The sequence below is a fragment of the Stereum hirsutum genome (genome assembly GCF_000264905.1).
Source record: "Stereum hirsutum FP-91666 SS1 unplaced genomic scaffold STEHIscaffold_20, whole genome shotgun sequence".
Classification (NCBI taxonomy): domain Eukaryota; kingdom Fungi; phylum Basidiomycota; class Agaricomycetes; order Russulales; family Stereaceae; genus Stereum; species Stereum hirsutum.
In genome coordinates, this window is record NW_006763150.1 from 856,660 (window position 1) to 878,001 (window position 21,342).

Below are 21,342 nucleotides of genomic sequence, written 5' to 3' on the forward strand. Positions count from 1 at the left end.
AGGACAGCCTAGCTCTGCTACTAAGCATCTATCACTACTATAGCGCTTGACCCACATCTGAACCATCAACACGAGTCGTCCGGATGTCTTGGCTAATACACCCTCGGCGGACTCTTCACCTCTGCGCAATGTTTATTCTGAGATGGTGGACTGGTAGACCGGCATATGTTTGTAGCTAGTTCGGACTATAGGCAGCATGATCAAACCAGCTAGATCGAACGGAACGGGATGACTATCGCTGCAGGTCATCCCTAAGACCGACCGTAAAGCAAAATCTGTTGTGGTCAAGCCCTGGTTAACCTTGCGCCGTTCCAACATCCTGTCAGTCCTCTTTGCAATAATTCGACTTGTACGACGTTTGCGTACCAGGAGGCGTGAATCCTCTCTTACGCACCGACGACTGGCTCGCCGTCTGTTTCTTTATATTCAACAATTGTTGTCCCTTGACCCATCACGCTCCAACTTCTTTGAGTCCGACATCACAAAACATCGCACACCAACTATATATTCGCCTCTCAACCCCACTCTCCTCCCAGCACCCCACTAGCATCTCTCTTCCCTTCAAAAACCCGAAAAAAACCATGCGTACACGTCACCGCAGAAGTCACCGCCGAAGTCTCCCGTCTTTCACTCGTACCGTCACCTCAAGACTCGTATGGTGACCCTTTCTGCGAGCGACTTTTTCTGGGGGAGAGTGGGAGCTACGGCGTGACCATTTCGCGTTGTTGGGCGCGCATGCGTTGACGTTTGGCGTGCGTGGAGGGCTGGTGGCGGCGAGGTATAATAGACCGGTGGGATTCGTGACGGTTAGTTCTCCGATCTATGTTTCAGGCTTGCATGATTACCGATGCAAAGTGACTGACTGGAGACTTGAATGGCCTACGTATAGGTCATCACGGACTCCCTCATGTCCAACGAAGTTCTCCGTCATCTCGCCATAATCATCGAGCCCCGAGTTCTCCATACCTCTCGCGTCGATCCCGTCAGCTATATGAAACTGTTCGTCGGGAGGTTAAGGAAGCAGAAAGGCCCATACGCTGTGATGAGATGGCTGGCCAGCGCGTGAGGAAGGCTCATACCGGTGGCTATCAGAGCGTATCTGGAGTCGTGAGTTCTGTCCTGTTGACTGGACTACTAGTCTTGTCCGTTATGGCGCTGCGATTTACTATCAGTCGCTGCTGATTTTTTTTTTGATGTGGAGTTTTATGTAGGGAAGAGTTGATGAACTAGGAGCGGATTGAACGGTTGAAGAGCGGAGGTCGCGTACGGCGTAGTGTCGTTGCAGGTGTCGAAGGTACGAAGAGACCATCATCACGATAGTCTCTTCGGAATGAGGCTTGTGACCACGGACTTGAACGAAGCTTCGATTTTGGATCTGCATGTGTAGTCTACTGTAATGCCCTATTCAGTACTAGTCTTTCTTTTCTTGGTGGATCATGCTCAAATGATCCAAAGCGATCACTACCGGTAATGACCAGTCAAATCACGCCAATGCAAGACGAAGGCCATATTAAAAACCACTAATAAGTCCTCAAACAGACTATTCCACACATCTATCTCTTATCATGACTTCTCGGCCCCCACAACAATCCTCTCAAGCACCGCCGTCCACTCCTCCAATAACCGGTGCATCTCCTCCCTCGGATTGCGTACGTAGTTGAAGTTGAGAGCAAGCGTGAGGAGGCCGTTCCAGGAGTGAGAGCGGGCGCCGACTTTGGCCCAGTTGTCGCTTGGGCAGAGTTGGAAGGATTCGAGGATGAGGGTTTGAGTGAGAGGGGTCGAGGTTGAGGTTGAAGATTTGGGGAGGGCGAGAGGGTAGGACGGCTGGAGTTGGAGTGAACCGGGTGGGTCGGACACGAAGTACTGTTGAGGAAAAGCAGAGGTAATCCGGGACAGGTCAGGCTGCGTACGAATGCGTGGGGTTTGGAAGAGAACTTACGGGGCATGTTTGTGGTTTGGGAGGTGGAGTGTTTGCTTCTTCGATGCTTGCAGTACTAGATGATACAAGAACCAAACCAGTTCCTCGACCGTCAACATTAGAGTTGTAGGGGGGAAAGAGCAAGAATGTACCCCTGCGTTTTCGCCATTTCGACAAACTTGCTCAACCACAATTGTCCGTTCCCGATCAGGCCTTTCTTCGTCTTCAGATCATCATACGACTCCTTGATTCTCCTCGCAATCCTCCAAAACACGACCTCTTCGCTCCTCACACTCTCGTTCTGATTGTGACCTTTGTCGAACAACGACACCGGTATGTCAAAGATGTGCACACCCGTCGTATTGAACACGTAGACATTCGGATCGCAATATGGAGGCCTGATACGCCCGTTCCTCGGATCGACCGCCGACGCGTAGACATATTTCTCCGTAGGGCTTGATCTCGGACCATCGACGAATTCGGACGCTGAGGCGGCAATGTTGGTGGAGTGGACGACGATGGCGAGTGCGGCAGTGATGAGGTGGGTGATGGTCATTCCGTGGCTGCGGGAGAGTGAGAGCAGAGAGGGGAGGAAGGAAGGGGAGGGGAATGTGTGTGAGATGACGGCGGAGCCGCGGGTTGAGCGGGAGGTGGTGAGGATTGAGGGACGGTAGAGGGGGAGACCTCTGTCTGGCTGTGGAGAAAGTCGGTTTAGCTCTGTGTTAATTTGTTGGGATGAAGAAGACGTGGGTTCGGGTGTTGAGGTGTATCGGGACTTACGAGCACGACTCCGGCCATCATATCCATGACGGCCTTATCATCTACGTCCTCCTGGACGCCTGCTAGCTCCTCATCGGTGGCGATGTCGACCTGGGCTGGCATCAATCCGCATTTAGCCTCCTCGCCCCATAGGAACTCCTCGGAAGCTCCAAACGACGAGGAGACAGAGAAAGAGGAGATGATAGAGTGAAGAACGGTCTTCAGACCGGGTCCATCCGCGAGAGCGTGGTGGATATGAAGCAGAATGTCGAAAGACTGCACCGGATCGGAGTTAGATGCGAGCTGCGCAGGATCGACGATGATATAGAAGAAACAACAATCCCCATCCCTTTCAGAGGGAAGATCGAATTCGACAGATAGTTTCTCGCGGAGGACCGTCCATCCTCCTTCAGCTACGATGACCTTGAATGTCCTGTCCGCCCACCTACCCACAGATGCCTCGTCCTCGACTTGGTAGTACATCATCTGTGAGCCGGGGCCGCGATCTTCGAGCTGGAGTTTACAGGCCACCATAGGATATTGGTAGCGCGTCTTGATCCAGGAATTGAGAGCGAAGGCTTGGAGAGTAGAAAGTGTTATCCCTGGTGCAGACTCGGACGAAGATGAGGTGGGGGAAGAGATAGAGATATGTGCCCCGAGAAATGGCTGGTTATGACCTGGCATGGAGCGTTCGATGAGAGCGTACATCCTCTCCATGCCTGTGAGGGGTCTGCTATAGACGACCGCTCCGGGCGTAGCTGGAGGATCTGGGGACAACTTCCTCCAAGAAAATTCTGAGCCAGGTGTTTCCATGTCGCAGTCAGAGAACGAATCAAGTGTGGGTGCCCGAGTCCAAGCTAAGTCTAGGAATAGGTCTTTATATGTTTTGGATTGTCCATGGCGTGCAGAGTGGTCGGCGCCGTGAGGCTTGTTAGCGGAGTACCGCCACCAGGAACCATGATTTTCTGCTTCACGGCATGCAAGAAGCGATTAGAAGCCCAGTCTAGTTACAAGCTGATACGTGTAGACACCCCGGAGGGTTGAAATGAGCGCTGGTCCTTGGGTGACAAGTCGATCCAAAAACGAGCATTAGATTGGGACAATGAGACAGCCAAAAGACATCCGGCGATGTTGACCGTTGAAGTTGAGGACAGGAGGGCCACGAGAAGTTGAACGCTCTGTGGCGTGAGGAAATTGCAGAGCTGCGATCTGAGTCGCCCATTGCCTCCTGTACAGGAATTACTTCGCTTTTGAAGCGACCACCTCTTGACGTGTGCTATTTCCGCTCTTTACCTTCATCCTCTTTCAAGTCACACCGCTCACCGTACAGACGCCTTCACTCTATCCCCTCGCTTATCTGTTACACCAACGAATTTGCTTCCCTTCTTTTGACGCGGCACACCAACAACTTGGAGTACTGTGCGCCCAATGACTACTACAACAAATGGAAATCTGGAGAGGGGAGACTACAAAAATGTCGCGCTTGAAGAGGAGGACGTCGTCGAGATGAAGAAGCAGTTGGCCACGGGGTCTTCAAAGGAGACGCACCAGTCTGTATCTTCCTGTGAGTGCTTTCAGTCTGTGCTGCGCTGGCGAGATGTATGTTCTGAACGGCTTTTTATTCTTTGCGCTACAGTTGCTCCCATAGCGTGCTACTGCGCTGCATCCATTCTCATGACCGTCGTCAACAAGGTTCGTCCCGTTGAGTTTGGGTGGACAGCGCCACAACGAGATTCAACATGTCTTTACCCCACAGTACGTCGTGTCCGGACGCAATTTCTCCATGAACTTCCTGCTGCTATGCATACAATCTTCCGTCTGCGTGGCATGCGTCTTAACCGTCAAGAAATTCGGTATCATCTCCATCCGCGCCTTCGATGTGCAGGACGCAAAGGCGTGGTTCCCCATCAGCTTCCTCCTCGTCACCGTCATCTACACCGGTTCCAAGAGTCTAGTGCGTCCCCTTTTGCCTCTATCGCTGGTTGTGTCCAGACCGCTCATTCTCGGTCGGGGTTCTTTCGGGCATTCTAGCAATTCTTAACCATCCCCGTATACACTATCTTCAAGAACCTGACCATTATTCTCATTGTGCGCATCATTCCTCGTGCTAGGTCATACTCATCACAACTCATTCTAGTCCCATACGACAGGCTTATGGAGAGGTTCTCTGGTTTGGCGGTCGTGTTACCGCATTGACACTGGTTTCCTTCCTCTTCATGGTACGTGTCGTCATAACCCTCGGCCGTAGAGCGTATCGCATCTGACGCTTACGACATCTCTTGACTTAGGTTGTCTCCTCTGTCATCGCAGCATGGTCAGACATCTCCAGCGCCATGAACGACGCACTTGTCGTCGGGCAACCCGCTGCTGTAGCCGGTGGCCTTACTTCCGTCACCAACGTCGTCTCAACCCTCAACGTCGGCTACTTTTGGATGTTCGCGAACTGTTTCACCAGTGCGGCATACGTGCTCGGTATGCGCAAGAGGATCAAGGTGACAGGGTTTTCGGACTGGGACTCTATGTTCTACAACAACCTGCTCTCAATTCCTGTTCTCCTGTTGTTCTCGTTCATTGCCGAGGACTGGGGTTCCGAGAGCCTTAACCGTAACTTGTGAGCTATATTTTCTGTTTTGATGCTTTGTTCAAGTGACGCAGGTTCGTCCGTGTGCTGATGCGGTTATTTAGCCCTCCCGAGACGCGCAATCTGCTCCTGTTTGCCATTGCTTTCTCAGGCGCCGCCGCCGTTGGTATTTCGTTCACAACAGCATGGTGTATTCGTGTCACGAGTAGCACAACCTACAGGTACGTGCCGTTCCGCTTCGCCCCGCTCTCAAGTTGTCTCTCCGTCCATCCCGCTGACGGATTCCCATTGCTCCTGTTTTTCCCGTTTGTTGGGATGTTTTCTTACGTGGTACAGTATGGTCGGGGCACTAAACAAGCTGCCAGTGGCGGCTTCCGGAATGATCTTCTTTGGAGACCCAGTGTCTTTCGGGTCGGTCTCTGCTGTCTCTGTTGGATTCTTTGCTGGGATCGTGTACGCTGTGGCGAAGAACAACCAGAAGAAGGCAGAGGCGGCAGCGAAGGCACCTGAGAGTATCATCCCCTTGTCGACTCGCAAGCCATGATACTGTATTGGATTGTGTGGGTGTATCCTTTGCGTGTGTTTCGTTGACGGAGAATGACGGAGCGGCTTGGGTGGTATAATGGACGTATGTATGCTCGCGGTCAGGCGGAGACCCGAGTGTAGCTTCTTGTGTTCGGTTATCTGGTCTCTTTTCACAACATCGGTTTCACTCCTAGAGATATTATACATGGATTTCGATTGGTTCGGACGATGTGCCACGCTATGGATTCAACGTTAGTGCGGAATTGACACGAGCCTTGTCGATGGTGGGGTCTCCTTCGGATATGTTCGGCCTAATTGCTCTAGCCAGCGCAGTCGTGACTCGTCTCTGTCTGTCGATGGTGGACACCGAGGGCATCGTCGAAGGCCTTGAGCGATACAGACAAGTCGGAGGCCCCTGGGAGATATGATAAATTGAATCTGTTCGGATGGTGAAGCGAAAGAAGCTCGATGAACGCCTCGAGGACGATGTGCAGCTGAGAATTGCGGGGGGATGACGTTTTCGAGGACGAATTGCGGCTGAAAACGCGCCAAATCAGGTGAAAAGCGACCGGCGATCATCATCTTGGCCTTGGCTGCTATAATCCTTCGCGCCCTTCATCCGCTCTCTCTTCTTCACCCCATCCTTCCCCCATCCACCGCTCGTCGTTCGCGACGCGCACCGCTTGGCCTTGACATCTTGTGCTCGGCCATAGTATCAGCTTGGCTCGCAGTCGCTCGCAATCATTATATAAATTCAACCGAATCATATCCTTGACCCTAAAGCCCCTCTTTCCTCTCGCCACCATCATCCAAGACATCTATAACCATGACCACTCTTCATCCCCCGAGGCTTGCGCCTATATTCGCGGTGACGCCTAGCGCACCGGGAACACCAGTGCACTCTATCCAGACGATGAGGAGGAAGGCTGCAGGACACAGTGGCCCTTTGACCAAGATCCTCGTCGCGAACCGTGGCGTAAGAACTGTCTACATTGTTTTTGAACTGCGATTCTAACGATGCATAAATATCGTACAGGAAATTGCTATCCGTGTCTTCAGAACCGCCCATGAGCTGGCGATGCACACCGTCGCTATTTACTCGTACGAGGATCGTATGTCGGCCCATCGTCAAAAGGTACGTACGGGGCAGAGATTACTCCTTCTGTCTGGGGCGTCCTGTTGAAACGTTCGTGTTAATCCAGGCGGATGAGGCTTATCGCGTCGGGGAGGGCCTAACCCCTGTTGGCGCCTACCTCGCCCAGGACGACATCATCAGAATTGCGTTGGAGCATGGCGTTGACATGATTCATCCTGGGTATGTCTCCTTCTGCTTCCATCCTCTGTTCTTTGGTTCTGACATGTCAATCTATTTTCCCCCTCATTCCTCTTGTCCTCCTTGGCATCTTCCCGCACCGACACCGACAATGCTGCTGCTTCCCTCAGATACGGGTTCTTGTCTGAGAATGCTGAGTTCGCCAAGAAAGTCGAACAGGCCGGTATCGCCTTTGTCGGTCCCACACCAGAAGTCATCGATGGACTGGGTGACAAGACAAAGGCCCGCACGCTCGGTACGGTCTCCTTCCGCTTATGTCGGGCGATTTGTTTTGATTGACAGCGCGTTAATGTCCGTTCTATAGCCATGAAGGTCGGTGTGCCCGTCGTTCCCGGCACTCCTGGGCCAGTCGATTCGTACGGCGATGGCGACGCCTTCATCAAAGAATACGGCTTCCCAGGTTCGAAATCTACGCCTTTGTTACTTCTACTTCCAGCGCTGACTAGTTGTGTAATCATAAGTTATCATCAAGGCAGCCATGGGCGGTGGAGGTCGTGGAATGCGAGTCGTCCGTGAGCAATCCGACTTCAAAGAGTCCTTCGAACGTGCTGTCAGTGAGGCCAAGTCTGCCTTTGGTGACGGTACCGTCTTCATCGAACGTTTCCTTGAGCGCCCGCGCCACATCGAAGTCCAGATCCTTGCTGATGGTGTGGGGAACACTGTGCACCTCTTCGAGCGTGACTGTTCCGTGCAGAGGAGGCACCAGAAGGTCGTCGAGGTTGCACCTGCCATGCACCTTCCGGAGGAGGTCAGGCAGGCAATCTTGTCGGATGCGATTAAACTAGCGAAGAGCGTGAAGTATAGAAATGCGGGGACAGCAGAGTTCTTGGTTGACCAGATGGGAAGGCATTATTTCATTGAGATCAACCCGCGTATTCAGGTCGAGCATACTATCACTGGTGAGTTCGCTCTGAAACATGTGCAAAGTTGAACGTTATGCTGATGGTAGGTGCAGAGGAGATCACTGGACTCGATATCGTCGCCGCGCAGATTCAAATTGCGGCCGGTGCTACCCTCCCTCAGCTCGGTTTGACGCAGGAGGCTATCACTAAGCGTGGTTTCGCCATTCAGTGCCGTGTCACCACCGAGGACGCGTCGCAGAACTTCCAGCCTGATACTGGTAAGATCGAGGTGTATCGCAGTGCAGGTGGAAATGGAGTTCGTTTGGACGCTAGCTCTGGTTTCGCGGGCGCTCAGATCACTGTAAGTTTTCAAACTTCTTATGTGACGTCTCTAGCATGGATGGTGCTCACGCAACTGGGATGCCCCCGTCGGTGGTTTGCAGCCTCACTACGATAGTTTGCTCGTCAAGGTGTCGGTTAGTGGGACGACGTACGAGGTGGCCCGTCGTAAGATGCTTCGCGCGTTGGTCGAGTTCCGTATCCGTGGTGTCAAGGTACGCCACATCATCCTGTTCTTTATGTCACAGAATATTCAATAATCTCCGCAATAGACGAACATTCCCTTCTTGTTCCGTCTGTTGACCCACGACGTTTTCATTGGTGGCAAGACCTGGACGACGGTATGCGTCCTATGTTATCCGCACATTTCTCACATAACTAAGGCGACTGTCATAGTTCATCGACGATACTCCTGAGCTATTCAAACTCGTGGCTAGCCAGAACCGTGCTCAAAAACTCTTGGCATACCTCGGCGACGTTGCCGTCAACGGAAGCTCTATCAAGGGCCAAACTGTACGCTTCCTTCCTCGATTGACAAAAACTACTCTAACATACTTGACACGTGTAGGGCGAACCTGGCCTCAAGGACGAGATTGTCATCCCTCCATTCCAGAGCCGCGAAGACCCAGAAAACGGCCCCCCACTTGATGCCTCCGTTCCCTGCACCGTTGGTTGGCGCAACATCATCGTCGAGCACGGTCCCGAAGCGTTTGCCAAGGCTGTACGCGAGTACCCCGGTACGCTTATCATGGACACGACTTGGCGTGATGCGCATCAGTCGTTGCTGGCGACGAGGCTGAGGACAATCGATATGGTGAACATTGCGAAGGAGACGAGTTATGCGTTGGCGAATGCGTATTCGTTGGAGTGCTGGGGTGGCGCTACGTTCGATGTGGCGATGAGGTTCTTGTATGAGGATCCTTGGGAGAGGCTGGTATGTATATTTCGCTTTTCGTGCAGGCTTACGATTGGTGCTGAGGATAGTGTTGATTTAGCGCACGCTGAGGAAGTTGGTGCCGAACATCCCATTGCAAGCGCTTGTGCGTGGCGCTAACGGAGTCGGATACACGAGTTACCCGTGAGTGGCGTCGACGGTGTGGCGAGGCGGGGTGGCTAACTGAGTGCTTTTGCAGCGACAATGCCATCTATGACTTCTCGAAGAAGGCTGTTGAGAATGGTCTTGATATCTTCCGTGTCTTCGATTCGCTGAACTATATCGGTATGTCCCTTGTATCGCAACAAAGTGACCCATATTTACTAATACATTTTCGTCGACAGAGAACGTAAGAGAAGCTATGACCAGTCTTTACTCCATGTTCTATTGGTCTGACTGGTTGCTCATATCCAGATGAAACTCGGTATCGACGCTGCCAAGAAAGCCGGAGGTGTAGTCGAGGCCGTCGTCTGCTACAGTGGTGACGTCGCAAGCAAGAAGGAGACAAAGTATACCCTTCAATATTACACCGACTTTGTTGACCAGCTTTATGCTGAGGGCATCCACGTCCTTGGCATCAAGGATATGGCTGGTCTGTTGAAGCCTGAGGCTGCCCGTCTGTGCGTAGCATGATTTTCAGGAACCTCTTCGCCGTTTTGACTCGTTTTGCGTGTTCAGGCTCGTCTCTACCATCCGCGCCAAATACCCCGACCTACCCATCCACGTTCACTCTCACGATACGGCTGGTATCTCCACAGCCAGTATGATCGCTGCTGCTGCCGCTGGAGCTGATGTCGTCGACGTTGCCATCGACAGTAAGTAACTCTGCCTTAATCCATGCATTTGCAATCGCTCAAAATGTTCATATTACCAGGCATGTCCGGATTGACCTCCCAGCCACCAATGGGTGCCGTCTGCGGTGCTCTCGAACAGACCTCTCTGGGAACGGGCATACGTTACGCTGATATCCAAGCATTGAACCTCTACTGGACCCAGGTCCGCCTTCTTTATAGCTGTTTCGAGGCCAACGTCCGCGCGTCCGATTCCAGTGTCTTCGACCACGAGATGCCTGGAGGACAATACACTAACCTGATGGTACGTGGCGTCGCTGTCATCGACCATCACTAGTGTGTACTCATGGATACAATGCACAGTTCCAAGCAGCCCAGTTGGGTCTCGGAACTCAGTGGACTGGTGAGTGGCGTTGCGGTTGTGACGGCAACTTGATGGCTCACCCAGCGTATAGAGATCAAGAAGAAGTACATCGAGGCTAACGAGTTGGTACGTATCCACTTTTGCACCATTACACCTCTTCGTGACATTTCAAATGACTGATGGACGTTCCATATGTAGTGCGGAAACATCATCAAGGTTACGCCCTCGTCCAAGGTCGTTGGTGACTTTGCCCAATGGATGACGCAGAACTCTGTCTCGAAGCAAGACGTGCTTGACCGCGCCGACCAGCTCGACTTCCCATCATCAGTCGTCGAGTTCTTCCAAGGATACCTTGGTCAGCCCGTCGGCGGTTTCCCCGAGCCCCTTAGGTCCAAGATCATTAGGAACAAGCCGAGGATCGATGGTCGTCCCGGGACCAACCTGACGCCCTTGGACTTCAAGAAGATCAAGGCCGAGCTGAGGAGCAAGTTTGGAAAGCACATTACCGACGCGGATGTGACTTCGTATGTGATGTACCCTAAGGTCAGTAGGGCATGGAGGGCGCACCTGTTCCTCGTGTTGGGTTGGTTTTTGGGTCCGGGTCATTGACGCCATGTGTTTGACAGGTTTTCGAAGATTACCAGGGCTTCATCGAGAAATATGGTGACTTAAGGTGTGTGGCGATCGTTCCATGTAGAATGCTCGTCTGTGCTATCGCTCACGGCGCGCTTTCCTCCTTTTTTTCACGCTTTGTTCTCGATCACTTGCAGTGTCATTCCCACACGTTACTTCTTGGGTCGTCCCAACATCGGCGAGGAGATGCATATCTCCATCGAGAAGGGCAAAACCCTGATCATTCGTCTGATGGCTGTCGGACCTGTGGTCGAGGGCCGTGCGCAGCGCGACGTCTGGTTCGAGGTCAATGGCGAAGTGAGTCCGAAAGAAAAACTGTCTTGCCTCGCGTTTTTGGGCGTGTCTAATTCGTGTGGCGACAGGTCCGTGCTGTCTCTGTGGAGGACAAGAACTCCGCCGTCGAGACCGTCTCCCGCGAGAAGGCGACGTCTGACCCTGGGTCTGTGGGTGCACCAATGTCGGGTGTCGTGGTGGAGGTCCGTGTCAAGGAGGGCCAAGAGATCAAGAAGGGTGATCCTCTGTGCGGTACGTGCATGTCCCAGTCTCACGTTCGAGCCTCGTACTGAATGCTTTCGCTTTTTTGTGTGGGGCATTCCGCTTACAGTCCTAAGCGCGATGAAGGTAATGATATGTCTGTCTGCATTTAGACGGACACGCTTGCTGACAATGTCCTGCTCTTTCTCCAGATGGAGTCTGCCGTCACTGCCCCAGTCTCTGGCCACATCAAACGTGTTGCGGTGCAAGAAGGTCGGTGCCGTGGTCGCATTGCTCTCGTGACCCTTTTTCATTATGAATTGTATTCTGATAAACGCTGTTTCCTCTTCTTTTTTGCTCCGGCACAGGTGATTCCATCGCGCAAGGCGACCTGACGATTGAGATCGTCCACTGATCGAGGGAGACGGATGCCATAAACCTTGGAAGACCCTTAGCGCTTTTATTCAGGAGAACGTTTTACGAAGGATGGCAAGTTAGACGGGAAGTTTTCAAATGAACAATGTACCAACACTGTTACGATCAGTGTGTACTATACATGCATGCGTTTGTGTCGTGTCTATCCTTGTGGTGTGTTTGATCATGTTTTGTTGTAGAAGTCTCTCGAACAAATTACCAATTGTATTGCTCAATGCTCATTGCTCACCTTTCTGTCGGTCGTCGTTCATGAGCCTCCTATGCGTGTGGTCTGGCCTGTTCGTGGAGGGTGCCGACGTCGTCTACACGCTTAAAACTGAATGGACACTTTGATGGTCCACCGGACTATCCTTGTCTTTTGCGAAGGGTTTCCCCGACATGTCTTATTTTTGAGGGGGCTGTGGATCTTCCGAGCTGCGAAGGGCTCGACAAGACGGACATGGGCCGTACGCGCGGTCGATGTTTGGGTTTGTCTATTTTTGCATGATGACGACTGTGTGCACAAAGGCTGCGATGGGAAGCGTAGTCGAAGTGATTGTGGCCGATAGTCTGATCAGGTTATAGGTACGTGAGGACGTGTACTCTCCGACTTCGCTACTGCGTGGAACCCCTGCCTATCTGGGAAAGTCGGGCAATGATGCTCTGGCCTGTATAGGGATTGAATTGAACCCTACGGCCCTCGAGAAGAGCGATAGGCGTAACTTACAGAGTTTCGCGCTAGACATCCGTAGATGAAACAGTTAGGGTCCGATGACGATGTGCTCCTCCAATGAGATTCTTGCCATGAGAATGATTAAATGGAAGGCATGCGCCGCTGGACTTGCTCACGGATCGTCATGGATTCGAGGGTCTGCCGAGCGAATCCGAGCCAGTGGGTACCCATCCTAGTCAAGGTAAGTACAGGAATGGACAATCTAACCGCTTCCAAGTCGTCATTGCTGCCGCGTCTCGTACCGAAGTCGCTGGAAGACAAGCGTTGAGAAAGTCAGAGTGTGGACTGAATTGAGCGGTGCCCTGTCCAGATGACGCAGACGGCGTCAATGCGATAACAAGAAGAGATAGAAGCTGATCTGAGAGGAAAGCTGGCGGTTGAACATTTGCAATGACGAAAGTTTGCTCAAGAGAAGCGAGTGTGTGAGTGCATCCGAGTTGATGAAGTCCAACGTGTCCGTGTCGCGAGTACTGTACCAGTGACGATATCGAACGGTTGACTCGCTAATACGATTGGAGAGAAGAAAGAAGCGGCCACACACAAGAGATAGAAGTTATGGCTGAGTTCAAACGTTCGTATTATGACGACGGAGGACTTTTTGCGGTGAACGTGCCTGCAACTTCCTCCGCAGAGAGGCGTAATCGAGCGTGCGCTATACTCAGATCGTAGGAAGCTCGGGACGGCTATGAAGGATTTATAACCTTAAATATGCTCACACAAATGTAGATATCGCTCGACAGAGTGTGTACGAGAGCCTCGTTGATGAGTCTAGCCCAGGCCCCCTTCAACCTATCCTTACCAATGAGAATCGGTGCGTACTGGTCAACGGCGGCTACTGCAAGACTGTGGACCACGACAAGGTTTGTTGACTGTCGTAAGGTCTCGTCAGGACATTGAATGTTGATTCGGCAGTAGATAAGGACTCACTGTGTTCTCTGAGTCTGGATCCTTCGTCTGTCCATGGCCACGATGCATGGGAAAAACGAACTAGAGCTCTCTGTCGTCTGAGGCTGAGTTAAGCTGTCTGAAATCGCTGAACAGCACAATGAAAATGACCAGAAGGAGTAGGTACATAACACCTTCATTTAGGCAAATAGTGACGAGGCACTACTCGAGACACCTAGGTAGTAGACTGAAAATTGGCTGGACTTGACAGGTTGTTTCGCGGAGGATGCTATGAATAACACAACGCAACGAGGAGGCGAGGCATAAAACAAAACAATGACGCGCCATATACCTGCGCAAACGGCCGCAAAATGGCGAGTAGAAGTGCTTCCTTCGAGGAACCGGGTCGAATGCTCATGGTGCATAGCTGACGCCATCCGTGAGTTCTGTCAAGCAAAGATGCTATCGGTGCCAGAGGGACAGCACTCACGTACAACGAGGATCTGGCCTGGGTCTAGTGCTCTGGATCGAATCTCGACGTCTAGGGCAAGCCGATGCCAGCAAAGAGATGGAGGACATGCAACGCCACATGCGGTCGCCACCTCTATGATCAGTGTCGCATAAAACCAACGTTCCCTCATGGAATCGATACCAGTCCCAATGAGAGGTAGAATGGTTTGAGATGAGGTACTCACGACACGTAGCAGACGTACCTACCTCCACAAAATCCTTGTTCTGTGTTAGAAAGCCGGAGGGTGATCATGTTAGTGAGAAAAAGGCTGATGCGTCATAACTTGAACTTGAATATCACGAGTGGTCGGTTTCCATATTCCCGATGAAGGGTGGAACGTTTTGTGCAGAAAAAAGAAACTATCGCAACCAATTCGAACATGCGGTGTGGCTCATTGACCCGGTTCGACATCGTGGTCGAAGTAAGATGAAGCTTGTCCGGTCGGAGTCGGAAGAGCATAATATATTCGAGACGCGTATTTGCGCGTGTTTGGTCCGAGTCGCGCTGCAGTGAGCGCGGGGTGTGCACCACGTCCTCGACGTTCCGTCAAGCGTAGACTGTACCCCATCCTACTAGTCCAACATGGTATCTCTGTCTTTTCTCTTTGATTGTTAATCGATGACTTACATTCACTCTGTCTTTCTCCATACAGCCTCCCCCAAAATCGAAAGGCGGTAAAATGCTCAGTCTCATCAACTGGAGACTGAAGGTCACGATCAACGACGGACGAGCCCTCACCGGCCAGATGCTCGCGTTTGACCGTCACATGAATCTTGTCCTTGCAGAATGCGAGGAGTTCCGACGTGTCCGACCGAAAAAGAAGGCAGGGGAGGCAGAAGCAGGGCCAGAGCAGGAGATGAAGAGGACACTGGGGCTCGTCATTTTGCGCGGTGAGACTGTGGTGAGCATCAGTGTAGAAGGGCCTCCTCCTGTTCAGGACGATGACAAAAAGAGCTCGGTACGTCTCTCTATCTGGTCTCAAGGTATACGGGAAAGAGGAGGGATTGTACTGATTCGCGTGTGGCGCACATAGCTGCCTGCCGGTCCTGGTCGTGGCATGCCTGCGGGGCGGGGTATGGGAATGATGCCTCCTAGTGCGTTTTTCTCTAGTCATTGAACACATGCTTTGATCGAGCACGGCTGATTCGTGGTAAACAATATTAGTGGGACCCCCATCTGTCGCCCGTCCACCCATGCCGTTTGCTCCTCCTGGAATGCCGGGGGCACCACCTGGTTTCCACCCTCCTGGTTTCCCTCCTCAGGGTATGCCCTTCCAAGGTCCACCACCAGGCTTTGGTGGCCCTCCTCCAGGGTGAGCCTCTATGTCTTCCTTCTTTGTCCACAAGTACTCACTCAATTTGTGTCTGTACAGTTTCCAACCACCCCCGCAGTAGAATCTAAAAATTTGTATCATGCTTCTTGTCGTGCACAGCGGATCCTGGTGCCACGGCAAACTCGGGCTGACCTCTTGATCGACACGAGAGGGTGGGTGTTCTCTTTTTTCTTCAGTCTGCCTGAGCCCCAAACTTTGCAGGCGCTTATGGAGTCCGGTAATAACGGTGGCGTCGACTCTAGCAATGCTGTAGCTTCTTGCGTGTTTTGCACCCGCTATGTGTATGGTCCGACGACTCATTCTTCCTTTACCTCGCGCTGGGCTCCTCTGGCTCTTCTTACCCAATAATATCCACAACTTTTGTTCGTGATGAAAACCGATGGCGGGTGTGCGTCTTGTGATAGATCTTCTCCAACTTCAGCGATCTGATTCGCTTTTCGTGCGTCCATTATGGAGCTAACGTGCCGGTAGCTCAACGGCATAGAAGATGATTTACATGAATCCTCGAAATCTTCACATCGCACGGAACAACCAGTGGTGCGCATTCCCACACTGTTCTCTCATCAGCTTCGTTGGTGCCATCTGTACCGAGAAGATGTCGGTCAATCCGGGGCATAGTCCATTGAGTTTTGCTATTTTAACGTGGTCCAGGCTCATGCCACGGTTCACGACTCTGTGGGGACTGTATGTAGTGGGGGCTTCGCTCGTTTGCATGGTCTGTGCACGGATCTGTGCAGAACGCACGTAGCAGCAGAGTTAGCAGTATCACGACGTGGCCGTTTACCACACTCCACCGCACATAGCCTATGGCGAACGCTATGTTCTAAGTATAAAAGGTGCATAGATTGGGACAGGGCTTGCGCCGTACGGTTCCAGACTGCACATGAATGGCCTAGGCGCATGCTCATATCTCCGTCGCTGTTCTGTAAGGGCTTCCCTCTTTGTCTTCTCATGGCTCTAACGACCGTCCCATGGGTCTGGTCGTTTCGCACTCTGAGTTTGTGCCTACCGCTCCTGGTTCATACTGCCAGATATTGGCCAGATCCGTGCCCAGCAAAACTAGTTATGTATGGGGCTTCTTGTATAAAACTTGGTCACCAGAGGGTTTCGGAATACGACCTCGGTTGTTGGTTGCCTCGTTCTGTTTCACACAACCTAAATAGCATTCATGAATCTCATAGTATGAACGTTCCATCAGATCCCCCGTCTATATATGCGTATGTCGAAAGATTTCGACCCTCAAGTCGACGGCGACCTGCATTTTGTTCACGAGAAGTCCTCCTTGCCACCTCACCGTGGGCAGGTGGCACCTGGAGGATCCCTCCTTGGTACGACGGTGCCGGAAACTTGGTCGCGTGGACCACGATATCTTTCTCCATTTATTGCATAATGAAGGTCAGACACGGATTTCCGACTGGCTGGGGCTTCGTTTGCGTCCGAAGCCAAGCCCGAGCCGATGACTGATGGCACGATCTGGACGATGTGCCCATTGTTCTCCAAATGTGTCAGTGTGCGGCATGCATCGTAGTGTTGCGTGAGTCGAACTTGCCGTGGCTCCGACGTTCAAAGCGTCGATCGGCGAGATGCGGGCCAGGTGCAAAAAGCAAGAAACTAACAGGAAAATATTATGGGTCATCTGTGAACCCATGGCTCAATGATTTTGCGGAGACCTCAGCGACCTGCAAGGGAAGTACTTTTCGACAAACATTGGAAGTGTATATCCCAGGCAGTGTGGCAACCGGTACCATTACCTCTCTCGGAGACACTTATTCAGCGTCCAGAGGATTGATTGTCAATCCACTTTTGCTTTTCCTTCGATTCAAACCAGTACGCCATCTGTTGCTCGCAACAGTTATCATCCTCTTGAAACGTGTCTTGATTCTCCTCAACAGATTTCCACTCACTGCTGATGACGCTCAGACGAGCTGGTCTTTCGTATTATTGACACCGAGGTGGTCCAAGGTCCACCACGCACCTCGACTGTGCAAGTCGTTTGCAATAAGTTATCTATCGGCTGGAAGGTATTTGTCCTCCCGCGATACCTATGGTATCGGGCACACAGCGGGTAGTGGGCGTTCCAGATTGTTCCCGGGAGAACAACAACGTTCGATTCGCGTATGACGGCGTGATCGTGGCGCTCGTTTTGCAGTCGACGACGACGGAACCATCAGAGGGCGTCGGACAATTCGTCGTCGACCATACCTGTGACCCATGCGAGGCACCCGGACTTTCGAAGGCTTATGAGGCGAGAGGAATTCGAAATACGAAATACTTAGCGTGCATTTATGTTTTGATGCGGGGTTCCATGCATCGACGACCGACCGAGCAGCTTATGGCGATCACTGACGTGGAGAAAGAAGAACACCGGGATATCCGCGCTTCGTCTGCTCGTCTGGTCGGCCCGACGGTTGCGTATGCTTGGACAGCGCCAGCCTGGATGGTTCGTTCGCCTGCTGACTGCTAGAATCTCCTGATTCTCGAGGCAATTATGGACAATTTGTAATGAGGCCTGCTCGGCGCCGAAGGGGACGCACGGCTGGCAGACCTTGGAAGCTCTTGGAAGGTGTTGAGGAAGAACACCGGTGCATGACCGGTGTCGTCGCGATGAATGTGTATGATTCGTCATAAGATAAATTGTACACTTCGTCTTCGGCTGTAGACGGTTTCGGAAGGGGGTCGACGAGGAAAGCGCTACCGGTAGGGGGTCATTCCAACGTCTTCAAGAGCGCTGAGGTGATTATGAGGCGGGATAACAAGCTTCAACGTACGATAGAGCGCTCGGTGCTGACAGTCTAAAGCGGTCCCTCGAAGACGATACTCCATTCAATCCAACAAACTATAACCTGAACGCTACTATGATCTACCAGCAGGTGCATAGAATTGACCGACGTCTACTATGTGTCTCGCGCTAGAAAGCACCGCTTAAGTCTCTTTTCGAGGCTAGAGAGAACACAGTAAGCCCGGATATTTGACGTCGGGAGGGAGGAAGAGAGATCGAGACAAGGACTTAAACGGATGCTTATCTCGCCGACGTAGTAATATTGCTTCCTTCGCTAGCGGAAGCTGCATAGCTTGAATGTTCCTGATTTACCGCCGGTGAGTTGCCGCTCAGCAAGAATCCATGTCGTGGCCAGCTTGCTGCATCCCATGAGAAGTGTCCTAGAGAGAAGCAAAGCAGATGAAGGGCCCGAAGCTCAGAGAACGAGCTATATTTTTGCGAAGAGCGCGAGTGACGTCTGTGGCACAGCATGGATTCTTCTGCTCTGTGCTACTGCCAGTGCTCAGACCACGCGAGGATGTCGAACATGTCCAAAAAGTCTGATCATGAATCTGCTAGTACTTACTTATGCTGGCGGCCAGACCGGGCATGGTCTACGGTGGACCGGGAGTAGTTGCCAGCGAGGGACTAGCAGATATCAGAAAATGTTGACAGGTACATCGGTCGGCGCTTGGAACTTACTTTTCGATTGCGATTCCAAGCGCATGACAGGAAGATAATCGAAAAATTTGAGTGAGTAGTGAGTAGGTTAGTGGGAACTATTAGGGCTTGAAGTGATGGAGATAGCGTCGTGTTTGCTCCAGGGTGCTCCGGGGGTACGATGATGTGGGAGTATGTGGCGTGGTGTAGTCGCATCGTGTTTGTTCGTTCGAGGGTGCCAGCCGGAGGAGAGATGAGTTACCGTCGTATTCATGACTGTGACATGAATGAAAAGCACGCGAAAGGATGGTACGAGACGTCAATAATGTATGATCGTACTTGAAGCTCGAGCCCTGTTCTAAGATGGGTCATATTTGATGATGAATGAACAGAGGACTCGTAAACCGTGCATACATCCACGCCGGCGGGAGCGCACCACTGAGCGTCTACCAGAGGTCACCTGGACCGTCGTCGGCCTGGAACAGAGTCCAGCTGGCCACCGTGACCGCACCTCAAAGCGGTTTATTGAAATCAAGCGATCATGAAAGCTTCAGATGATAGTATGCGAAGGTTGATGGTGGCACTGTGCGCGCGCCATTCTTTTTCCGGCGGTCAGAGGCTTCCTGCTTATAGTAAGTCTGAAAAAAAGTAAATGTTGCTGAATACCACTGGTCAGTTCCAAGCACCAAGGCACGGCGGTCCCGCTGGCACTGGAGAGAGAGAGTCTAATCTCGTGGAGGAAGTCCTGCCCTGAGAACTGAGAACATACGACAAGTCACGCCACCGAGCATGATCCCCACAGTAGCTATAGTCTGCCACTCGGACCATAAGCTGGCAACGAAGCGAAGCGGAACAAGAAGAGACTTTTGTTGCTCCGCCACTGCTGACCGTCGTCACGTCCGTGCCGTCGGGATATCCAAACTCTCGAACGCCACCAACACTTCCCGAGATAAGTTAGGCAGGCACAGTCGCACTTATCTGGAGGGAACGACTGTCGTCCCGTCCTATAGGTCTGACTGTGGGAGACTACGTCCGCACCGACGATAACCCCAGGTGCGAACAACTGAACACTGGGGAAGCTGGGTGCAGCTGGTGCAAAGTCACGGAGGGAGGAGAAGCACGCCATCGCCATGATCCATCGAAGCTCATTCCTCCTTGGGCTAGGCTGCATTCGGGATAGCTGAGTGCGAAATGAGAGCGGTCGCGGTGTATCACTTGGCTCACTGACCACTGAGGGCATACCGGAGCAACGAGACGCTACCGGCGGAGTCGAATCGAGGTCTCGGAGACAAAGACCGTAGGCCGTATCGTACTATCGTATATTTCGTCGAGGAACCGGTCGCAGTAACACCACGTACCCTGAGGATTAAACTTCGACCTTTATATTATTAGAAAAGCAGACCGTCCGGCAGCGCAGTGTGTGTGGTACCGATGTACGGAGCGGGGAGACCGCCCAACGCTTCGAGCGGATGACCAAGCGACGGAACCTACATACGGATGAATGGACGAAGTGGCTTGGAAGGGCTTTCAAAACTAAAACTTCAAACTTCACGGAGAACGAGAAGCAGCCTCATTATCGAGTGCGCGCGCAAGCGAAGGGGTTTCGAAAGCTTGCTTACCTTTACGCTTCGAAGTTCGCGCAGCTGCTATCAGTATCAGGATGCCTATACTAATAGTGGGCGCACCCGAGAGAGAAGATTCACGCAGAGTCAATTTCGTCCGGACGATCTTCTCGATGTTGATCTCTATTCTTGAGAGAAACCATGATGCATCTATCACGGGCGGGTGCGCACTTACAATGAGGTGCGTGGTTTTGAGTTTGCCGCTGTGAGGTCGAAGTTCTTCGATGAGATCCTGCGCAAGGGGGTAGTAGTGAGACACGTGAGGGGTGGAAAGCATATTCATGGACAACACGTTACGGACTGTACGTTACTATGGATGGCCCAGTAGTTCGAGGGAATCTTGAAAAACCGGTGTCTCCCTTCACCTTCGAAAATAAAATACAAAATCTGGGATTCCAGTATATCTGCATCTTTAGATGACTCCTGGGTGGTTTCTGATTTTTTCACAAGAGGGAAGTATGTGCCAGTTCGATGCCGGCGAGGAGGTGGTTTGGAGGGGAAGTTCGAGATTTCTTGGCGCCAAGGCCCACTCAAACGAGTTCGAGGGCCCTTATTGTCACGCCTTCGTCACAAGCCGAAGCGGGCGTTGCGAGAGAAGTTCGAAGCCCGCTTGGGCGCGCATGGGCCGAGCCATGCGTCGGAGATCGAATTTCTGGCGAGCCGCGATTGTCACGCTCGACCCTCACATTTCGAACATCTGGGTTGGTACCATGTACATGTGCATCGGGCTCAATTTGAGTACCCAGATACACTTATATACATATCAGGACTCTACCTGATTATTGTCATGATTTCAGGAGGGCAGGATCTTTGCATAGGCAGAAGTTCAAAGTTGTTACACCTATGGAAAAGCAGGGTTGCACACATCTTCCATTTTCTCCACCAACAACAACTTTCCGTGCGACCTCAGAATTTTGCACATGTATTCTTGAG

At 52.0% G+C, this 21,342-nt stretch overlaps 6 protein-coding genes across 6 annotated transcripts; 3 read left to right on the forward strand and 3 right to left on the reverse strand.

Moving 5' to 3' along the window:
• Positions 1-604: 604 nt before the first annotated feature.
• STEHIDRAFT_135372 (uncharacterized protein) lies at positions 605-964 on the reverse strand (the record flags this gene model as incomplete). The annotated part of the gene is made up of 2 exons (XM_007310558.1): positions 605-820; positions 884-964. The coding sequence occupies 2 exons, from the start codon at positions 962-964 to the stop codon at positions 605-607; spliced, it is 297 nt and encodes a 98-aa protein (XP_007310620.1).
• A 599-nt stretch (positions 965-1,563) lies between these two features.
• STEHIDRAFT_115931 (uncharacterized protein) lies at positions 1,564-3,490 on the reverse strand (the record flags this gene model as incomplete). The annotated part of the gene is made up of 4 exons (XM_007310559.1): positions 1,564-1,863; positions 1,940-1,994; positions 2,071-2,612; positions 2,699-3,490. 4 exons carry the CDS (start codon positions 3,488-3,490, stop codon positions 1,564-1,566), a joined length of 1,689 nt encoding a protein of 562 aa, XP_007310621.1.
• Positions 3,491-3,933: 443 nt separating this feature from the next.
• STEHIDRAFT_105621 (UDP-galactose transporter) lies at positions 3,934-6,009 on the forward strand. Its single transcript, XM_007310560.1, has 8 exons — positions 3,934-4,241; positions 4,314-4,369; positions 4,434-4,631; positions 4,709-4,765; positions 4,828-4,896; positions 4,966-5,288; positions 5,363-5,479; positions 5,595-6,009. Exons 1-8 carry the CDS (start codon positions 4,106-4,108, stop codon positions 5,800-5,802), a joined length of 1,164 nt encoding a protein of 387 aa, XP_007310622.1. The 5' UTR covers positions 3,934-4,105; the 3' UTR covers positions 5,803-6,009.
• A 573-nt stretch (positions 6,010-6,582) lies between these two features.
• Positions 6,583-12,124, forward strand: STEHIDRAFT_105623 (pyruvate carboxylase). The gene is made up of 26 exons (XM_007310561.1): positions 6,583-6,759; positions 6,820-6,918; positions 6,986-7,098; positions 7,227-7,351; positions 7,421-7,516; positions 7,578-8,015; positions 8,072-8,319; positions 8,402-8,512; positions 8,570-8,638; positions 8,694-8,810; positions 8,866-9,231; positions 9,293-9,375; positions 9,431-9,516; positions 9,576-9,580; positions 9,646-9,851; positions 9,910-10,046; positions 10,106-10,326; positions 10,386-10,425; positions 10,478-10,512; positions 10,585-10,929; positions 11,013-11,059; positions 11,157-11,316; positions 11,382-11,544; positions 11,624-11,640; positions 11,706-11,766; positions 11,862-12,124. Exons 1-26 carry the CDS (start codon positions 6,610-6,612, stop codon positions 11,906-11,908), a joined length of 3,585 nt encoding a protein of 1,194 aa, XP_007310623.1. The 5' UTR covers positions 6,583-6,609; the 3' UTR covers positions 11,909-12,124.
• A 2,473-nt stretch (positions 12,125-14,597) lies between these two features.
• On the forward strand, positions 14,598-15,720 carry STEHIDRAFT_126041 (Sm-like ribonucleoprotein). The gene is made up of 5 exons (XM_007310562.1): positions 14,598-14,621; positions 14,689-14,994; positions 15,070-15,130; positions 15,201-15,348; positions 15,409-15,720. Exons 1-5 carry the CDS (start codon positions 14,619-14,621, stop codon positions 15,428-15,430), a joined length of 540 nt encoding a protein of 179 aa, XP_007310624.1. The 5' UTR covers positions 14,598-14,618; the 3' UTR covers positions 15,431-15,720.
• Positions 15,721-19,326: 3,606 nt separating this feature from the next.
• On the reverse strand, positions 19,327-21,127 carry STEHIDRAFT_115935 (uncharacterized protein; the record flags this gene model as incomplete). Its single annotated transcript, XM_007310563.1, has 6 exons — positions 19,327-19,425; positions 20,016-20,099; positions 20,146-20,165; positions 20,407-20,537; positions 20,585-20,641; positions 21,096-21,127. 6 exons carry the CDS (start codon positions 21,125-21,127, stop codon positions 19,327-19,329), a joined length of 423 nt encoding a protein of 140 aa, XP_007310625.1.
• Positions 21,128-21,342: the final 215 nt, after the last annotated feature.